This window comes from Numenius arquata, chromosome 11 (genome assembly GCF_964106895.1).
Source record: "Numenius arquata chromosome 11, bNumArq3.hap1.1, whole genome shotgun sequence".
Classification (NCBI taxonomy): domain Eukaryota; kingdom Metazoa; phylum Chordata; class Aves; order Charadriiformes; family Scolopacidae; genus Numenius; species Numenius arquata.
The window spans coordinates 2,988,117-3,007,736 of NC_133586.1; the positions used below are offsets into that span (position 1 = coordinate 2,988,117).

A 19,620-nucleotide genomic window follows, 5' to 3' on the forward strand; every position below is an offset into this window, starting at 1 on the left:
ACGTGTTGTCTAGGATTTCCTGTAAAGTAGGTCACCTGCTGTTTGTTCCACAGGAATTAATACTGAAGACTATGAAAACTGATATTTACAGTTCCTATTTATGGCTATTTCTGCTATGAAAGTGCAGAAGAGCTAAAAGGAGTTGTTTTGAAATCAAATCCAAAAGCAGTTAAGTTTGAGAGCAATATAAAAGCATGGTCTAATGGTATTTAATGTTCTTTATAGCTTTTGCTAAGTCTCAATATTATATTAGTATTTCTCAAAAGTGTCCTTCACAGTTCTATAGCATGCATTGTCGGTATTTGTGGGTTGTAAATTGGTTTAATTACAATCATTTCTGTAATGTTCACCCGATTATCCTATAGTTCAGTTAAAAAGCCTTCAACACGTAGCTCTTGACTTTGCTGTTTGCCAGTTAGTGTTTAAAAACAGGAGGTCTCATAGACAGGAGTATACCCCGGTGACTAAACACTATTGAGCAGTCCTTAGTTTCCATTCTGTTGCAGGTTAGTTCTCTGACTAATGTTAAATAGGATTTTTATTCAGAATACAATGACTATGTAAGTGCCAAATTCCACCTGTTAAACCATTCTATAAAATGAAATATATGAGGGCACTGAAGCTGATGCCCAAGAGGAAGTTATCTGGCCTGGGAATTCAAACAGTTCTTCTGAAAACATAATACTTAGGTTGGTGATGCCACCGTGAGACAGCACATAAGATCTGCGGAGCTGATAGACCTTTTTCACCTTTTCTAAAAGGTTAAGTTGCCACTCGTACAGCTGAAGAAGACTCATCTGTTCTAATGCCAGTTATTTTGCTAGTTGATGCCATGGGCAGCTTCTTTCCAGTATAAAAAAATATGCTCCTGGCAGTGCCATGAGAATAATTTTTACAGAAAACACTTCTACTTCTCCAACTTCCATATCTGTCAGTGAGGACTTCATTCAGTTTTGTTAATGGGACAACTACTACTACGCTGGCGATAATTGTGGGGAAACTGAGGTGCTGGAATTACTATGCGTTTAGAATTTCCCATGGGTTTAGAATTGTTTGGGAAACTAAGTTTTCATTGATATGAGGGAGTGGATCCCATGTAGGATTTCTTTGAACAATGATGTATTGGCATCACCTTCTCTTTCCTGCTTCTGTTTTTTGATTTCTCTTTTTTTCTGATACATACAAAGTCAAAATATTGAAGTATACTAAGGAGTGCTGTATGAACTAGAGCTTTAGCCAAGATGCTGAAGTCCTTTGACCAGATACCAAATTTGAATTATTCCAATAAAGTGACTATCTATATATTAATGCCTTTCACTAGGTTAACCGGTCCCTGAAAGGGTGTGCATGAAAGAGTGATGTCATGGATTGAAAGATGAAACAACACTTTCTTATGGGTACTTATAGGCCACTAGGTTGAGACAAATTTTATGTGCTGTGAAATCAGTTACCTATAAAATAAAATCTAAGCCCTGCCTCAAATAATTTATAAGAATAGTTTGAGCTGAAGAGTAATCTCTTCGACGTGTTATTTTATCCTAGACAGCAGCAGCAGAGACAATAATTGATTACCCATTTTGTCTACTGAAAGATACAATGTAACTGTCTCACAAGCTTTCTTTTTTCCAGGAATTCAAAAATTACCTCAATTCAATACATATTTAAGCTACTGGCTTTATTGTATTTCACTGGTGAGATGTGTAACTCTGGGATCTTTACATCCTTAGAAGTAATTAAATTGCCAAGTAAGGTTTCGTTTATTTCTACTTTTCAGGAGCCATATGTTCTTGCTACTTGGCTGGTTTGATTTGCTAATACTTTCCATCTGTCTCATGCAGTAAAATGTGTAATTAGAACACCTCTGTGTAGGTTTATCAAATTTTAAATATTCAAGAATTCTACTGAAACTACTTGAGGTATTTCCACCTCACTGGAGGGAGAGAACTGTGAAATATGCTGCTTTTTGTACGTTAATTCTCTGCTGCTAAACTCTAAAGGCACGAAGAACACGTATCCTTGGGTTCCACAGGTTGCTTATTCATTTCTGTGAAATAATGTACCATTTGGCTGTAATTTGGTTGCCATTTAAACTACTTAATGGCTATAAATGTAAACTGTGACAGTATTTGAACTGAACAGTGGGGCTCTCAATATGTGAATAAAAAGCATGTTCTGTGTGCTATGAAGTAACAAGATTTTGATATTGCCAGCTCTTTGTGATGGAGATGTGGTTCATCCCCCACGCAGAAGCAGCGCTTCTGAGGTGTTGGAGGAGACACAAGTGGTGACAGAAGATCAGACAAAGCAATACAAATACCAGTACAAATAGCAAGTTAAAGGCTCTCAGGTGGAAAGTAATACATACTATATTTGCTCTGTTCCTGGTGGCTTCTGTAATGGAACAGTAGCAGTAGGAAGCTTGTAATATGGGTAAAGGCTTGTCTGTTCTTTTTCTCAAAGCGAAACTGTTCATGGTCTCCCAAGGTCTTTTTTGGCATGGCTGTGTTTTGCTTCGGTTCTTTATTTTTGTCTCAAGCGATGGAATGAAATTCTTTCAGTAAAATTGTTGGACAGTTTTCTCCTGCTTGACCTTGCAGTTTTGATGATTTAAATTTGCCTGGAGCCTTGGAGTATGTCTCTGCTGCTGTCATTAAAGCCAGGGGCATTAATTTGGGAAGTGAAAGTTTCTCCTCCTCTCTGCAACAGCCAGACTAGCAAAGCAAAGATTTATGGTAAAATTGCCAGTTACAAGCCGAAAACAAGTGCAGCTGTAATTTGTGCTTAAGGATAGTACTATTACAAGTTGCCTTATCCATGAACTGAATTTCTGTCTTAGCTGTGAGAGACAGGACCACGCAATGTGTACAAATATTTTCACACATACAACTGAGTTATCTGAAAGAGGAAAAAAAGTCATTGTTACCCTTGACCTTTCAGATTAGGTTTTTTTTAGAAAAAGTGACTGAAATTGCTATGTAGTGTTGTTTGTAGGTTCTGCATACATCAGACCATTGGATAACGTTTGTTACTATTTTCAGTGGTTACAATAGAGGAAATAAAATAGCACTTACTTTCATATTTAAAAATAAATTTCAAGTTACTGCTGCAGTTGGAAACGTGGTTCCAGAAATGGTTGCATTCAGGAAGATTAACCTCTTTGTACAACTACTTAAAATATTTAACTGAAAGCAGTCAATTTGGAGTATATTGTTAAGCATTGATTATTGTGTTGGGGTAAAGTTTACAAATACGATGCTACACTTAACTATTCTCATCACAACTTTGCAAGGCATCCTTACTTTTAAGATGCAGTCCTTTCATGCTGACACAGACTTTGCCCTGCTTGACCATACAGCTTTAACAGCAGAAAATACAATAAAACCAGTAACTACTTCTTCTTTTAACATGATTTCTCCAGGTAGATATGGACAAAACCGGGGAAACGCGACTTATAGAGCTGGATGAGTCATACAAGAGCGAGCATACAGTTTTCATAACACCGCCCGAGATCCCTCATCTGCCAAATGGTGAAGAGCACCCTCTACAATACAGGTAACCGAAGGACACAGGATTTGGGCTGGAACAGCTGCTTTTGGAGAGTTTAGTTTCTAGGTTCTTGTGATAGCCATGAACTACAGAATTTTCCTGTCCCTTTATGTTGCTCCAGTGAAAATGTGTATGTAAAATTCCTAGTGTGCCGGCACTTTTGAATTTTTAATGATTTTGTGTGTGTGTGTTACACACAGAAAAAATAATACTTAATAAAGCTGGCCGTGTGTTCACATTACATTGTGTGAGCTATTGACATGTTTTAAGGTTAAATTTTAAATTAATGGACGCAGTCGGTTGGTCTGATGCTACTACTGATAACAATACAAGCTGCAGATAGTCTTTGGAAGGAGATAGTACATTTCAAAGAACCACTGAAAACTGGTGTTACTAATTTAGTAATTATGTCAAATGAGTTTGTGTACTGGTTTCTTTATTAATTCTGAGAAACATTTTAAAACCTAATTTAATCTTTTAGATAGTTTGTTCATATTGTTCGTATGATATTGCTCATATTGATTTTTTTATAAGCCTCTGTTATGTGATGCTCACTAAGGACTAAGCCACGCTTTTTTTTTTTAATTAACTAGAATCAATACTAATGCATTTGACACATTAATTAAAGAAAACACTATGAAAGCAAATGTATTTATCCATTTAAGTTGGTTACACTGAAATAACAGGTTAAGAGACTACGCAGGCTTATGAAATCACGCAGATGGATTAGTAAACCACTTTGTCAGCGGTGTCTTTAAAGGTTTATTTCTGTGTTTTCTATTTCCTCTGTAGCTTCTAGTGCAACTGTATAATTGATTTCATTTGCTATTCTGTGACATGTTTACTTTGGAACTGCCTTACAGGAGTTAAGTGACGCATTTCTTTTACAGCTATAATGGATTTCCGGTATTAAAACTAGATCTGTTTGAGCGACCTGAAGGATTTCTCACAGCACCAAATAATAAACTGTCCTCAAAAGCCAGTAGTCCCAACAGCCCATCGCCAATGTTCAGAAGAACCAAACAGGTACTTGCAGATGTTCTTGGATTGTGAGGCGCTTTGGGAAGTGGCAGGTTCCTGCCTTCAGCTACAGTTTGGCTGTAAAGGCTGACTGGCAGTGACTGCAGCCTAATTAATGGTTCTTCACTGATACGGTGACTATAGGATAGCCCTGCTAATTGTTCTTTGGATGTTTACCCATGCTTCTTGCCTACACTGTTTTGTCCAGGGCCTCTGTACACAGACTGTCATTTGCTGTGTTGTTCACATACCTTCTGCCTTCTTGACGCTGTTCTCCATGAGCGTCAACTGTTGGGCTTCCACAGCCACTGTTTGATTGCTTTTCACTGTCCAGGACTTTAAGAGAGGCTCTAACTTTCAAATGTCTGTTAACAAAAAATGCAGACCGAAAGTGAAAGACATAAATTTAAAGAAATGCAAGTTTTTAGGAGGAAAATACTGCACTGCAACTGTTTTTGGTGTCACTCACTCTGCTTTCATTTTCCTTCCCACTTTGAGTGTGGTGTTCACATGAACGTTGCAGTTTCTGTAGGTATAGTGATACGTGTTTGGTTTTTAACATGTAGGTTTGTGTAATGTGTATGTAAACATGCACAAATAGTCTTTATGATTCTTTACAGGAAATTAAGTCTGCGCATAAAATTGCGAAGAAGTACTCATCCATACCCCAGATGTGGTCCAGGTGTTTGTTACGTCACTGCTATGGTCTTTGGTTTATCTGCCTTCCCGCGTACGTGAAAGTCTGCCATTCCAAAGTCAGGGCTCTGAGAACTGCGTATGATGTGCTACAGAAAATGCACACCAAAAAAATAGATCCACCCGATGAGGTAAAATAAGTCAACCCCAAAATTCCAGAAACAGCCCGTGGGGTTTATTGAATGGAGTCTGTGTTTGATTATAGAAGCACAACACAAACTTGTGTGTATTTTCAGGTGTGCTACCGAGTACTCATGCAACTCTGTGGACAGTATGGCCAGCCTGTGCTGGCAGTGAGAGTGCTTTTTGAAATGCAGAAAGCTGGTGTTGACCCTAATGCCATTACTTACGGCTACTACAATAAGGTAAGTATTTTTGAAAGAGGGCAAAAAAAATATATGCTCTTTTATCCAGGCAAATAAAAGCAAGCAAAGTAGGGGAGCAGTTTGGATGTAATTCTGTCATTTCTAGTAACTGGAAGAAATACAAGACAGAATAATTGTGTTGTCTTTGTTTTTGTAGGTTTAGAAATCTACTTTATAACTGCCAATGTAACCCAATCTGAAATTGAAGTTAATTATTTCACACCTGACTGTTCCTTAAGATGACTTTGTTTGATGTTTCCAAAATAGGCTGTTTTGGAAAGCACCTGGCCTTCAAGCAATCGAGGTGGCTATTTCCTATGGATGAAAATACGAAATGTTGTTTTAGGAATAGCACAGTTTAAAAAAGCATTGAAAAAGCTACCAGCGAGCACCTCACATACAGCCATTCCTGGTAGAGTATTCACATCCTTTTCTTTTTTATTTTCATGCTGATAAGAAAATTATTCCAAAAAGCTTTGTTATGAATTTGATGTTAAAACAGTTTTAGGGGGGGGGGGGGGTGGAAATCTTGTATAATTTTTAAAAAACAGCGTGCTTTTGTGTCTTTGGATCCAAAATCTACTATTTGTTTATTGTATCAGCTGTTCACGGAGACAAAATATGAACCTGAAATCAATGTGGTAACTATCCTCAGTCACACAGTAGCCAGTCTTATGACTGGCAGAAACTTCTCTCCAGCCTTGCCTTTTTTATTTGTTTTCCCCCTTTTTTGATGTTAGTTAAGAGGCAACTAGAACTCGTTCTTGAGTTTGTAATACTGTTTGCAGGTTCTGTGTGCCAACTGAAACTGTCATACTGCGTTTTATCTACAATATAAGTACAGTATTTGAGGCTGTAAATTTTGGGTTTCTTTCCTTTTCTTTCCAGTAAAGATATACGTGATATTCAAATGGCCATATTACCATGCTGCTGATTACCTGTAGTTAAAGTACCAGCAATATAGTTAGCTTAGTCATAGTTGACCTTGGAAGACCTTTACAATATACATGTATAAACATATGAAGATCATCTGAATTATCTTTCAAGGTCCCTTCCAACCAGGGCTATTCTATGATTCCACATACGTGCAAATAGATCTTTGTCTTGACAAACAGAATAGATATGATGGCCTTATGGCTAGAGTATTTCTCCTAGGCTCAGGAGACTACAGTCCTACTTCTGGCTCCATCACTGTCCTTCTGGTTGAACTTGAACAAATTTACTTTATTTCTGCCTGTTCTTCATGAAGTTGACCTTCCTGATAAACCCTTTTGAAACCCAGCTGTGCAAAGCACTATATAAGAGCTTAGTGATGTTGGTTGCAAGACAGAGCATGTAAACTAAGGAAAGGTAATTAGTCCTTTAGTAAGTAACTGACATTTATATGCTTAATGGTATTTGCTTTTGACATCGTCTGATTTATCGAGATTTCTTTGTGTGAAATCACATAGCTAGAATGCATGCTGACTCTTAAGGCAGTCCCAAAAACTTTTCCGTAAATTCCAGAATATTCTGTTACTTTTATAATAGCAACAAGGTTTTTTACCCTCACTGTAGAGATTTAATGCAGCATCTTTAGGAAAAGAGGGAAGGAAGCTGACTTTCAGCCATGTTGTACCCTCTTGATCCTGGCCAGGTGCTTCCTATTATCTATTAAACTGCATGAGAGCAAACTCTCTAAAGATGCTGTGGGACTGTCCAGGTTGTCCTGGATAAAGGACAATGGAATGCGTGTGACTTGGAGGGCTCACTAGTACTTACAGCAAACAGAAACTTTCTTGTCTGCTTTCTTAATTTCCTTTATTTTATGTGCTAATGCTTTATAACAACTCGGAAGAGGAGCAATTATGTCAGTGTTAAGTAAATTTTGTTCTTGAAATCAATCAATCAGTCAGACTATATTAGTTACACTTGGGGCAGTATTTTGTCTTAAGAATGACCAGATAGTGGCTTGAATGCTTGTAGGGGTTTTTTTGGGTGATGGTGGTTCTTTTTATTTTAAATTTAATCTTATTTTGCAAACAAACTCATGATTGCTGCTGCCTTGTTTCAATTTTTTTACTTTCTAGAGTAAAACCATGAGAATTACATGCATTAACTCTGAGAAACGTACAATGCTAAAATGAAACCATGTTTAGATGCCTCTTAGAGTTCTTGAAAAGGTGTGCCATTTTGATCAAATAAACCAGGCAACAATCAAAGACAAGCAGTGCTTTAGTACAGTATTTAAAAAGAAATGTTGCAAATTACCCCTTAAATTTCATCCTGTAGAGCATCGCTTCAATGTTTATATTTGTAAAAGTAAGCTAACCTTTTTTTCTTACTTTTTTTTTTTTGTGGTAAAATGTTCACTGTTAATTGAAATGTAGTTCATAAGAGGCCTTTGAATTACTGTGGATATTCAATTTATTCTGTTTAACAGTGTCACGCTATTAAATACCATAATTGTCTTTTTCTGTCATTGTTACGATAGGGGGACTTTCAGACTTGGGCAATAACACGTCATTCAAAGAAGAAGCCAGGCAAGGGAAAACTTGTCTTCAAGATATACAAGAACAAAAAGAGGACAAGAGAGAGAGTGACTCCAGTTCTTGTATGTATCTTGTGAATACAGATATCTAGTTCATTGTGGATAAATAGGGATTTCAGCAAAAGCTAAGTGGGGCAGCTGATTTTTTTACAGTGAGTGTATGTGATAATTCCAGTCTATGCCCATGCCTTAAGTTCTTTCCTCTAAGTGTTATTTTCTGGATGTCTAATAGTTTAACTGTTAAAATTACAATTCTTTTTTCCCTCTTCCGTTTCAAACAAATGATAATGGTAATACAGAGGCTTAATGATAATTGCAGCCTAATGTTTTTGTCTTTTGAAATTAAATTGCTTTATAGGCATAATCTACTGAAAGCCTTTTCTACCAATCTCTTTTCTTCATAAATCACATAAGAGGAGAATTTTTGCAGGTCTGTGAGAGGTCTAAGTTAGTCAGCTCCCTGGAATTATCAAAATTTAGGATATGCATCAGAAATGAGAACAGCTTTGGATTTTCTGTGGACCTTTGTGTTTTTTTTTTTTTTTTCTTCAGGTTTTACATCTGCTGCTCATGATTCCCTTAACTGCAGTTGAGCAGCATAGACTTTATGCAAGCATATAGCAGATCAGATGGTGTAGTAAAAATGTAGAAGTACTATAGATTCTCATATACATTCATTGACAACACTCTTCATAATAAATGTTCTCCTAATAACATAATTAAGTTCTTCAGTGTGCTTTCCCCTCGTTTTTGAGTTAACTATCCCCTTGTCAATTAGAAATGGTGTAAAAGTACAATAAACATGGAAACAGAAAAGTTACTTCAGTGTTTTCTTTTCACCGCAGTCTTCCTTCCAGCATTAGTATTTTTTCTTCAGTATGCTTGAAAACTTGTGTAAGTGTTACCCATGATGATAAGGACATACGTGTAAGATGGCAGGCAGGTGATTTAGGTTTAATGAAACTTTTGAGGACACGGAAAATGTGAATTCTGCTGAAAGCTTGTGTTATTTTTAGGCATAATTAAAACAAGTTTGTGGCGCTCTATAGTAATATTATGTGCTGAAAAGGTTTTGTAGTTTTGAATACAACTTGAGAATATTAAGTTGCTTGAATTCCTTTAGAGGAGTAATTGTCTGTTTTGGGTAGCCACCTGACAACAGAATTTCATATCTAAAAGAGATGAATATAAAAAACTGCAACGTTTGCTTCATTTCTCTTGTGTGGTCCTGGGGGGCAGTAAGATCTGTCTGAAAATAGGTTTGTTGGCCCTGAGCTCTTGCAAAAGACAGGCATAAGAGTATTTTCTCCTGCCTTTGCAAGTGAACAAGGGTGGTCTTAGTCTCTGCAACCATCACAAATTTTGGTATGCAAGTACTGATTACTTGGACTCTGCGTACAGAAGCTTATGGAACTTCCAGTTATAAAAGTAATTCTGGGAATTAAATATCTGTAGCTCAGTTGTTCCAGCTTGAAAACCTCCGCCCAAGTAGATACCAGTCTGTGCATTGTGGGATATGTACAACTTGCTGTCACTTAATCCTGCATAAAGCATCTAGTAGGTAATGGAAACTCGAGATTTAAATTAAGTTGCTTTGATTCTAAAGAGCTGTCTGTCCTTTTCTGTGTCCAGTGTCTGAAGTGGAGAGCACAAAAGGGAGCGGTGACTGCCTACCAAAACTGAATTATCAGAACTCAAGTAATGAGAAGGCCACTTCCAGCATAGTGCGACTCAACGGTACAGTTGACAATACCATAGCAGAAGCCACCACGGGTGAGTGGAAGAAATATTAGATTTTGATTCTTGTGCAGTTTTGTCAATGTATATTCCGTTTCTAACAAGAGCTCTAAGTAATGTGCCTAAGTTCTTTTGTCCACACAAGTTACAGTATTTTACTGGTGTAATGGCAGTGGCTGATGAAATTTGTGAGTTTAGGTTAGAGTCTGCATGTGCTGTGTCAGGGACATGCGTCTGAATATTCTGCACTTCCAGATTTTTTTCTTTACTTTTTTTTTTTGCTATGGTCAACATCTGCTTAGAAAATCCCAGGTCTTGTTTTTTTTCTTACAACCTCCAGCAAAGAATAAATTCCTTCAGGATGGACAAGAGGTTTCTATGGAGTACTATTAAAAGAAACTTTCAAACATTTTCACAAATCTTCAGTAATGTAAAATCTGGTGGTTATAATGCTGTCAGCTGTGCTTGAAATACTGTATTATCATACTTTAAAGTCTGCATCTTTATGCTCTGGCAAAATAATGCAGATTTCGCTGCCAATAACTCCTTTTGTTGGTTCTATTTCTAATTCATCAGGTTAGAAAATGTGCTGCTTTTTTTTGCCATTTCCTAGATACTAGATACGTTTGCTGTCCCGCGCTTTCAAACTCCATTCTTAATAATGGCGTATGTCTCCAAAAGAGGAAGTTAAACACATCTATCTAAGACTTCTCTGGATGGTGTCTCTCAAAGTACTTTTGAGTTGTATGATTTGACTACCTTTTCAATATTTTTTCATATCACCCTTCCTAAAAGTTATGACCACGGTCACCTCAACTTTTCAACCAGTAGCACAATACATAGTGAATTCCTTCTCTGTGTTGTAAACCGTTTGAAAGATGAGACAAATTTGCATTCTTTTGTAATTTTGTTTAGTTTTTTTTGCATAGCAAGAAATAAAGCACCTTGTTTCATCTGTTTTTCAGAGAGTTCTGTAGGATTGCTGTTTACATCATCTTTTGAGGATGCCAATGAAGCAGAAGTTATAAAAAGTAAATCCTTAAGGAAGAGGCATAAAAGCGCAGTAGAACCTGACTTACGGGAGATATCGTGGGAAAGCAGGAACCGCAACCTGAGTGGAGATGGCTTAGTGGGACTCATGATGAATAGAATAAATCAGGAAGCAAACCCTGGAGAAATTGTTGAAAAACTAGGAGCTGATGCCAAAATCCTATCGAGTGCATTGCAGAAAAGCATAAGGCCAAAAACTCTTAATATCAGAACTTCCTCTTTAGGATCTAAGAGAGAAAGCCTGGAGAAAGAATCTAGTGATGAAGACGTAGCTTTTGATTGCAGTTTTACAGATAAAACAGAGTCTCCTGTTATCTTTGATCTGGAAGACTTGGATGCAGAACCTGAAACATCTACAACAGCGAAACCCTCCAGTGAAACATCTAGAAAGCTGCAAAGAAAGAGCAGCTTTCCAGTAAAGCCAGTTGAAAAGACAGATGTTGAAACTGGATTTGACCCATTGTCTCTGCTGGTTGCTGAGACCGAACAGCAGAAAGAGGAGGAGGAGGATGAGGATGATAGGAGTGTCTCTACTCCATCTGCAAGACGAGATCTGGCTGAGGAAATAGTCATGTACATGAACAATATGAGCAGCCCTTTGTCCAGTCGTGCCCCAAGCATTGAGTTGCAAAAACCCTACGATGACAGAAATGCCAATAAAAAGAGCCCAACAGTGATCCATCCTTGTAGGAGGTCCAGCCTTCCCCCTAACTCCCCAAGGCCATCAAGTCTTACCAAATCCAAGAGTTACCACGCAAGATATGACGAAAGGCAGAGAGACAGGCTTTGGTCCTCCCCAGCTTATTCCCCGAACAGCCCAGCAAAGGAACAGCCGCAGGATGCAACTAGTGCGTTAACGCTTGTGTCTTCACCATCGTTCAACTTGGATACGCTGCTAACACCCAAGTTCGATGTTCTAAAAAGCAGCATGTTTTCTGCTGGAAAAGGGGTTGCAGAGAAAGCCAGCAAGTGGTACTCAAAATTTACAATGTATGCTGCATCCTCAAAGGTAAATTTTTATAATTACTATTTCCCCCCCTCCAAAACTAAATTCCTATAAATTAAGGGAAAAGCTTTGTAAAGGTTTAATCACTGACTCCTATGTGATGAATCCCCCATTTGAATGACATGCATCATGGTAGACTATGTGCATTAAGATGTTTTAAAATTAGGGTCCTGGCAATTAAACGTGATTATTGTCCTGAATCAAAGAAAAATTTGGTCTAGCATGAGTTCAGAGTATGTTTAATGGGAAAATATAAGTATACTCTAGTGTGTTGACAGGGCAGAGAAGACTGCTCTGCCTTCCCTTATTTACCTAAAGAAAAAAATATTTAATTAAATGATAATGGGTTTAATTCTTTACTGCCTTTATGAAAAAAGGGAAATCTGCTTGTATTGATTACCAAAGTGATTTAAGGCTAACTTTGAACTGAGGTCATTTGGTTCAAGTGTTTTTTTGTTGCTTCCAATTCAAACCAAAACTCACTTCGTTCCCACTCCTTGGAAATTAAAGCAGATGCAATTTGCTGTTGGTGTATTGTCTTAATGTGCTTAAAACCAATCTGAGATTGATTAACTGAAGTGTTAATGATGCCTTGCCTATCCTAATGTATTCTTATGGCTGCTGATAACTTATAGCAATGGTGGGAAAAAGTTATAGGATTAAAATGTTTAAGTTTTTTAGATATCTCTTTATTAGAAGGATCTTTAAAAAAGAATCCCCATGTAGATATTTAACCCTGAGAGAAACTTGCCTTGTTTCACATTGGTTCTGAACATAGGCCTGAGCCGTATGGTTTTCCAAGGCGGGAAGGTCATGCCTTGAATTTACTGAGAAGCAGAAGGCTGCCTCTTATTTTCAGAAATACTTTTGCTTTCCTTTTCTCAGTGAAATTTGTTTTCTTCTCTCAGGATCAAAATTCAGACCGAGCAAGTGTTTCCTCTCTTGGAGCTCTGGACTCGGAATCTACTTCTCTAACTGATGAAGATGTCTGCAATGACTTTGAAAGTGCTTCTCCTCAGGAGAATACCACGTCAGAAATTAAGGGAATTGGCCTCAGCAGGACAAGCCTAGAAAGCTCAGCTTCCCATGATGGCTCAGCAAAACAATTTGACCAGTGTGGTAAGAGGCAGCTTTTGCATTTCATTCATCGATCTCAACAAGAATATTCCAGTTCTAGAAATAGTTCTTTTGTAATTCTCAGTTTGGGATCATCCTAATCATTAGTCCTTTTTGTGGAAGAAGTAAATTTTTCTTTTCATACCTGCAAACTATTACTCATGACCCTACCTGTAGGCATTTTTATTGTAGAACATTGGTTTGGGTGTTCTTTCGTGTGGAACAATGTGCATAGTAACATCCTGTCCCTGAACGTGTTTCTGGATGCTACAGCTGTGCAAATGGGGCTTTGAGCAACCTGCTCTAGTGGGAGGTGTCCCTGTCGGTGGCAGGGGGGTTGGAACTCGATCTTTAAGGTCCCTTCCAACCCTAACCATTCTGTGATTCTGTGAAATGAGAGCCCCTTTGGGTCCTTCAGTATTCATGTAATCACCTTATTTGTGTCAGCTGTTCAGCTCCAGAAAACATTTGTAAAAACTTTCAAATGGCAACTTAATGTAGGGGGCTTTTTACTAAAAGTAGTAAAAACTGGTTTTGGAAAATTGTTACAATTTTCTATAAGCCACTGTTGATTATCAGACAGACTTTGTATTTTTTTTCCTAATCTGTGCTGGATAACTGGTAGTGACTGTTACATCAGTTCTGTACCATTGCCATTACGGAGTACAGTTTGTTAAGCTGAATCAGGATGAGCGGAAGATCTTCTCTACTTAGATCCCTCCGCGTAGCGCCTAGAAGAGCATGCCCAGACTGGGCTCCCCAGTTTGTGGGATGTGGAGGAACTGGAGAGGGGCAGTGGAGGCTGCAATTGTGGCATTGAGGGGAACCTGGAGAAGAGAAGGGTCGGGGATCTCTGCAGCCACAATCAACACCTCTTAACTCTTCCCTACTTTTTATCCGGACAGAAAGTGTGGGTATGAATTACTTCATCTGTGAAATTTGTTTCCAAGCTACCAACTGCTGTAAAAGAAGAAAACTGAACATACGGAAATTCTGTGTTGGTAGATGTTATTTTTGCCGTTGGTGGTGCTGGGCAGATGGTGGCCTCACACTCCAGCGCCACGTTTTTTTCTGCCTGAGTATATCTGATCTGTTGCATCTTCCATCACACATTTTATAACTGTGGCATTGTTTGATTGAAAAACAGTTTACTAAAAATGCATGTTCTGAATAACCAATACCTCGGGTTTCTTCTCTTAATAGGTTCTCTTTCAAAGTTCCCGTTACCTGACAAATCAGAGTTGATATCTTCTTGCAGTACAAGCAGTACCAGCGTGTTTCAAAACTACGCTATGGAGGTACAGGAGGATTTATTGATTTCAACTGATACACTAAAAGCCTACGTCTTTAAATATAAATGCGATCTGAATATCTGTTAAGGTTCAAAGCTTAAAACTAATCCACTGAAAGACAGATAACTATTTCTGTGACAGAGTAGGTTTCATTTCAAATCCTGCTCAAGAAGTGTCTTTATTGCAGTCACGTCTCTTGGCTCTCAAAGTTTCAGTTCTCAAGAGTTTGAGAATTGGATGCCATTGATTTAGGGCATCTAAATCCCTTGCACAGCTAAATTTGTTTAAAGTTAAAATACCAAGTCTTAAATAGCACCGTGCATTTAAAAATACAGAGTAGGTAACTAGCTATTTGATATTGTACCTTCTAGTAAAATCATTTTGCTTTTCACTATTATACTGGTTTTGGGTGACTTTTTTCTTCTTGGTTGTTTTTTTTGGTTGGTTGTTTTAGTGGATTTGGCTGAGTGGTCATTTTAATCTGTTTTTTCTTAATCTCTGTTTTACTGGCAGTCACCACAGAAGGAAGTTTAAATTCTAAGAATAATTTATGTAGCTGCACGCGTATTCCCGTACTATACATGTTTGCAAACAGGTTACAGATTACATGTTCTTGTTAATAAAAATATTATTAAATAGCTGGCTGGTTTTAGTCTGAGAAGCAGTAGAGGGATCACCTAACCCACTTTTCTTGTGAAATAAATATATTTTAGCTTAGTTCTGGATCCCAGTCTACTTGCTACGATAGAGCAAAGACCGGTGTTTAATGAATTTTTCAGACAGTGTTTATTCCAGTCATTTACCATATCGGCTGTCTGCTAATGCAGTTTGGATTTAAGATTTAATAGTTGTTCTGAAATACATAAGGTTAAACCCAGATGTTCCAACCTGAAGCCTGGGAATGTGGCTGAACTTGTATGCAAGCAGTGAGCAACGTTCATCTAAGGGCAAAGGTTTTGGCTGTAGTTTTAACTGCTTTGTAAAAGAAGAACAGTTTTTGGAGAATGTGTAATAGCCGAGTTCGGTTACCTGCAGGTCCTCATCTCAAGCTGTTCACGATGTCGAACGTGTGACTGTTTAGTTCACGATGAAGAAATCATGGCAGGTTGGACGGCAGATGACTCAAATCTCAATACCACGTGTCCATTCTGTGGCAATTTATTTCTGCCTTTTCTAAGCATAGAAATCCGAGATCTTCGGCGACCTGGACGGTAATAGTATTATTTGAATTTTCCTCAGTTCTGAATGCTCATAATTGTGGAGTAGTTCTTGTTTGCGTTTAGATAACGTTAAGCTTTTGCTTTCCCTGCAGTTATTTCTTGAAGTCCAGCCCTTCTACAGAAAACGTGCAGTTCCCGTCACTTTTTACGAATCAGAGCGGGAAGTCCTGTAACACTGCAGCTACCGTTGGCCTTACTACATCTCTAATGTCTGTTCAAGAGGATTTAAATTCAAATAGGTAAACCTGCATTTTCTGCGTAGAAATTACTCAGGGTCTCCGAGGGCATGCATGTATTCCTCACCAACGGAAATACATTTCATAAGATGCTGTCTGAAGAGGAGGAACTGATTTGAGAGAGGATCTTGTTGCTGCCTCTCCCTTATCCCTGGGTTGGCCACCTCATGCTTTTTCAGTGCGATATTTACCGTTTCATCCCTAATATAAAAAAATCCTGTAGACGTCTGTAATTCTGCAAATTCTATGAACTCTTTTGGGATGTTTGTGTTCGTTGTCAGTGCAAGGGGGAATAAAACTTGCACTGTAGCATGAACGAGTGTGGTGGCTGACAAGGCAGAATTTGAGGTGTCAGGCTGATTATTTCCCATTTATTTCTGTCTGCTTGTGTACTCAAAGTAAAACAAAAAGCTGAGATTCTTAACTTTTTTTTTTCTTCCTCTCCCTAGCAAATCTAAGCAGCATGACAATATTTGTGCCAGAAGTATCCAGATCCCCTCAGGAAGAAGACAAAATACCTCTGGGTCAGAATGTACAAGTCACCCTGTAGCAAGGAGTATCAGTACTTTTGGTCCGTTGGAAGAAGATGAGAAGGAAAACCAGAAGATCAGCCATATCATTCCTACCGGTAGCCTCCCTGCTACTTTGCAAGGACCAACAGTGCGTATTTTTTCTACCTTAATTATCACTTTGAGTGATAAATGAGAGAAATGTGAAACAGCATTAATTAGGAGAACAGAATTAACCATCCCAAATTACAAGAAATGCTAGGTTTTATTATTGAAACCACTATTAGTTGTAGCTTTTAAGTGTTGGTGTGTCTTGGGGAGCAAAAGCATTCATAAGACTTTGTAAAAATAGTTACGTTCCAACTAATGACTTTTTTTTTTTCTTTACCATAGGATTCCTTGGGCCTAGAATGGCGCTTACCTAGTCCTGATCCCATAACAGTTCCTTATCTCAGTCCTCTGGTGGTATGGAAAGAGCTTGAGAGTTTACTTGAAAATGAAGGTGATCATGCAATAACGGTGGCGGACTTTGTAGATCATCATCCTATCGTGTTCTGGAATTTGGTGTGGTATTTCAGACGCTTGGACTTGCCCAGCAACTTACCAGGATTAATCCTTTCTTCTGAGCACTGTAATAAAAACTCCAAGGTATGGAATCAGCTAAGAAATACTGACACGTGAGGAAGGCTTGATTTCACATAGAGGAAATCAGTAGATAATTCAGTAACTCCTAGAAACGTGTCTTACAGCGTGCTGGGCCCAGTCCCGAATGGGTAAAGAATGTGTCAACTGAAGGACAATATGTGTAACTCTGGAACCTGGGCTCAGCAGTACTTGTGGGGGATACGTGTTTAGCTCTTGCTGGTCGTGCTGTAATTTGTGATCCTCAGTTACAAAGAAGATAAGTTCCAGTTGGTTTAATTGCAGTTTGATAACTATTTAAGCAGTAGAAGGAGGAAATTAGGTTTTAGAACTGTAGGAAGGTACACAGGATACTAATTTGCTATGTCACTGACGCCCTGTTCAGATTTAGCTTTCTCTGGTTTTACAGCAGTTTTAGTATTAAAGCTTTTTACCATGAGGCCTATAGATCGAAAGGTATGTTTTAATTTTTACTTTTAATGTCCTCTGTCACGGCTTTGTAATAAAATGTCTTTATGTATGCGTTCTCCTGTTCAGATCCCACGAAACTGTATGTCAGAGGATAGTAAATACGTTCTTATTCAGATGCTATGGGACAATATGAAATTGCATCAGGATCCAAGGCAGCCTCTGTATATTTTGTGGAATGCTCAGAGTAAGCTTTGTTACTTGCTTTTTTTGGTGTTTGTTGTTCTGTTTTTTTTTTTTTTTTTTTAAAGAACAATTTCGATTTTGAGCAACTGAAAAATGTGTTTTGAAAAAAGATGTCTTTGTGGATAGTTCACGCAAGATACATTATTGATTTTTGATCATGCTGCTTTTTGTCTTGCAGGTCAAAATCGCACTCTTTTGTTTGAGAGTGAGTGTTGAGTTTGGTGTTGCTATTCTCAGTTTGTGTCACTTGTTTCAGGAGGGAGGGTGGGTTTATGTTTAGCAGTAAAATGCTTGAGCAAGTTTAGTTTCCCAGCATTTCTATTTGAAATCATTGACCGGTATCTCCAGTCGCTTTTTCTTCATTGGGAAGGGAGGAACAAGAGGGAATGCTATGTTTCAGTGATACACTCACTGAACTTACATTGACGGTTCATCCACTTCATTTGTTGTTTTCTTTTTAGAATTTGCTTACTAAGAATTTTGTTGCTGGGGTTGGATCATATGCCTGAAAATAGCTCATGACCCATTACAGCTGTTGAGTTTTCCCCTATGTGCTTTTTGTGTTTCTTATGTTAATATTATTTTGACTTCATGTTTATCGTTCTTCCTTCACTATATATATATATATCTCAATGTTTTCACAGTTTGCCTAGCCTCCCACCTTTTTTTTTTTTAATAACTTTCTACTTCCTACCCAAAGAATATATTTATTCTTACAACATTTCTAATGTTTTTCAGCCCAGAAGTACCCGATGGTTCATTTATTGCAAAAAGATGATGACTCTTTTAATCAGGAGCTCCTGAGAAGTATGGTGAAAAGCATCAAGATGAATGATGTGTATGGACCAATGAGTCAAATACTGGAGAGACTGAACAAATGGCCACATATTAAAAGACAGCGGTAAGAATACAACCGTGCCTAATTGGAGCAAAGTTGGACAACAATAAGGCTGTTAGAATATGAATTACATTTTCATAGTGTGTTCTTTAAAGAAGAAAGCACTGGTTTTCAGCAGTGTTCTCAAATTTATCATTCCGTTTGGTAAATATTCTTTTTTGTGATACCTTTCACAAACTTACATTAGAACAAAGCTGGAGAAACTGTTTTTCAATTTTCCTCTCCCTCCTACCGCCGACTCTTTTCTTTAAATGTTATTTATATATTAGTGGGGTTTTTTTAAATAAAAAAACCCTGTACTTGTTCCTAGGGTGCATGGGTGGATTTTTTTTGTTTTTAAGTTTGCAGTAGAGAGCAGAAGAGGAGCTAAGGAGAGAGGTTAAGTCTCATATATAGCAAGGTTTTTTTCCATTAGCAGTTGAATTAGTGAAAATGATTTCCTATGGATTTATATTTCTGGCCTGGATTTACTCATTTTATGTATAATAGGATATATAGCAGCCTTTTCAACAGCTGGAGCATTGACAAGGTGTTTATTTGCTTGTCTGCCTGCTTTTTCAAGATAATGTAGAAGTGCAGAAAAGCAAACTCCTTACCTGTTTGTCAGATTTGGTGGGGTCTGGGTGAGTTCCTTAAGTGGGCGCTTCCCTCTGTGGGTGCTTGGTGCAGCTTCCAACACGTCAATGGGTGCCCAGGGCCTACCATGAGTGATGTCCGTATGTGGGGAGCCCAGGGCATTCTCCAAAGGTCAGAAATGACAACACTTTGGAGGTGGCAATCAGGAATTCTGTCCAATATTCCACTTTTCTTCAATCCGTTTTTTAATTTAGATCGTGGTATATTATTGCAGTACATAAACTGACATTTCTTTTTACAATTCCAGGAGCCTTTACAGAGAAATACTGTTCCTTTCCCTTGTTGCCCTAGGAAGAGATAACATTGATATAGGTAAGTTTTGTAAATTATTGTATTATTGTAAATGAGCACAGATGATGAATGCACACAAACTAGTTTTTCAGCTTCCGAAATAAATTCAAAAAATAAATCTGTAGATTCGATGCGTGCCATTCTATGGTAAGAGCTGAATGAGAAGGACTTTGCGG

The 19,620-nt window shown here is 38.0% G+C and overlaps 1 protein-coding gene across 1 annotated transcript in view; it reads left to right on the plus strand.

Annotated features, from left to right (window-relative positions):
• The window catches only part of DENND4A (DENN domain containing 4A), a 41,042-nt gene that overhangs the window by 17,522 nt on the left and 3,900 nt on the right, over positions 1–19,620 (plus strand). Inside the window, exons 13-29 of the mRNA XM_074156264.1 lie at positions 3,419–3,552; positions 4,437–4,572; positions 5,187–5,393; positions 5,499–5,627; positions 5,895–6,039; positions 8,101–8,220; positions 9,790–9,930; positions 10,860–11,953; positions 12,859–13,042; positions 14,270–14,364; positions 15,394–15,569; positions 15,671–15,817; positions 16,264–16,474; positions 16,717–16,971; positions 17,503–17,620; positions 18,358–18,520; positions 19,401–19,465. Of these exons, the coding sequence (XP_074012365.1) occupies positions 3,419–3,552; positions 4,437–4,572; positions 5,187–5,393; positions 5,499–5,627; positions 5,895–6,039; positions 8,101–8,220; positions 9,790–9,930; positions 10,860–11,953; positions 12,859–13,042; positions 14,270–14,364; positions 15,394–15,569; positions 15,671–15,817; positions 16,264–16,474; positions 16,717–16,971; positions 17,503–17,620; positions 18,358–18,520; positions 19,401–19,465 (3,520 nt within the window). The remainder of the gene's footprint in view (positions 1–3,418; positions 3,553–4,436; positions 4,573–5,186; positions 5,394–5,498; positions 5,628–5,894; positions 6,040–8,100; positions 8,221–9,789; positions 9,931–10,859; positions 11,954–12,858; positions 13,043–14,269; positions 14,365–15,393; positions 15,570–15,670; positions 15,818–16,263; positions 16,475–16,716; positions 16,972–17,502; positions 17,621–18,357; positions 18,521–19,400; positions 19,466–19,620) is intronic.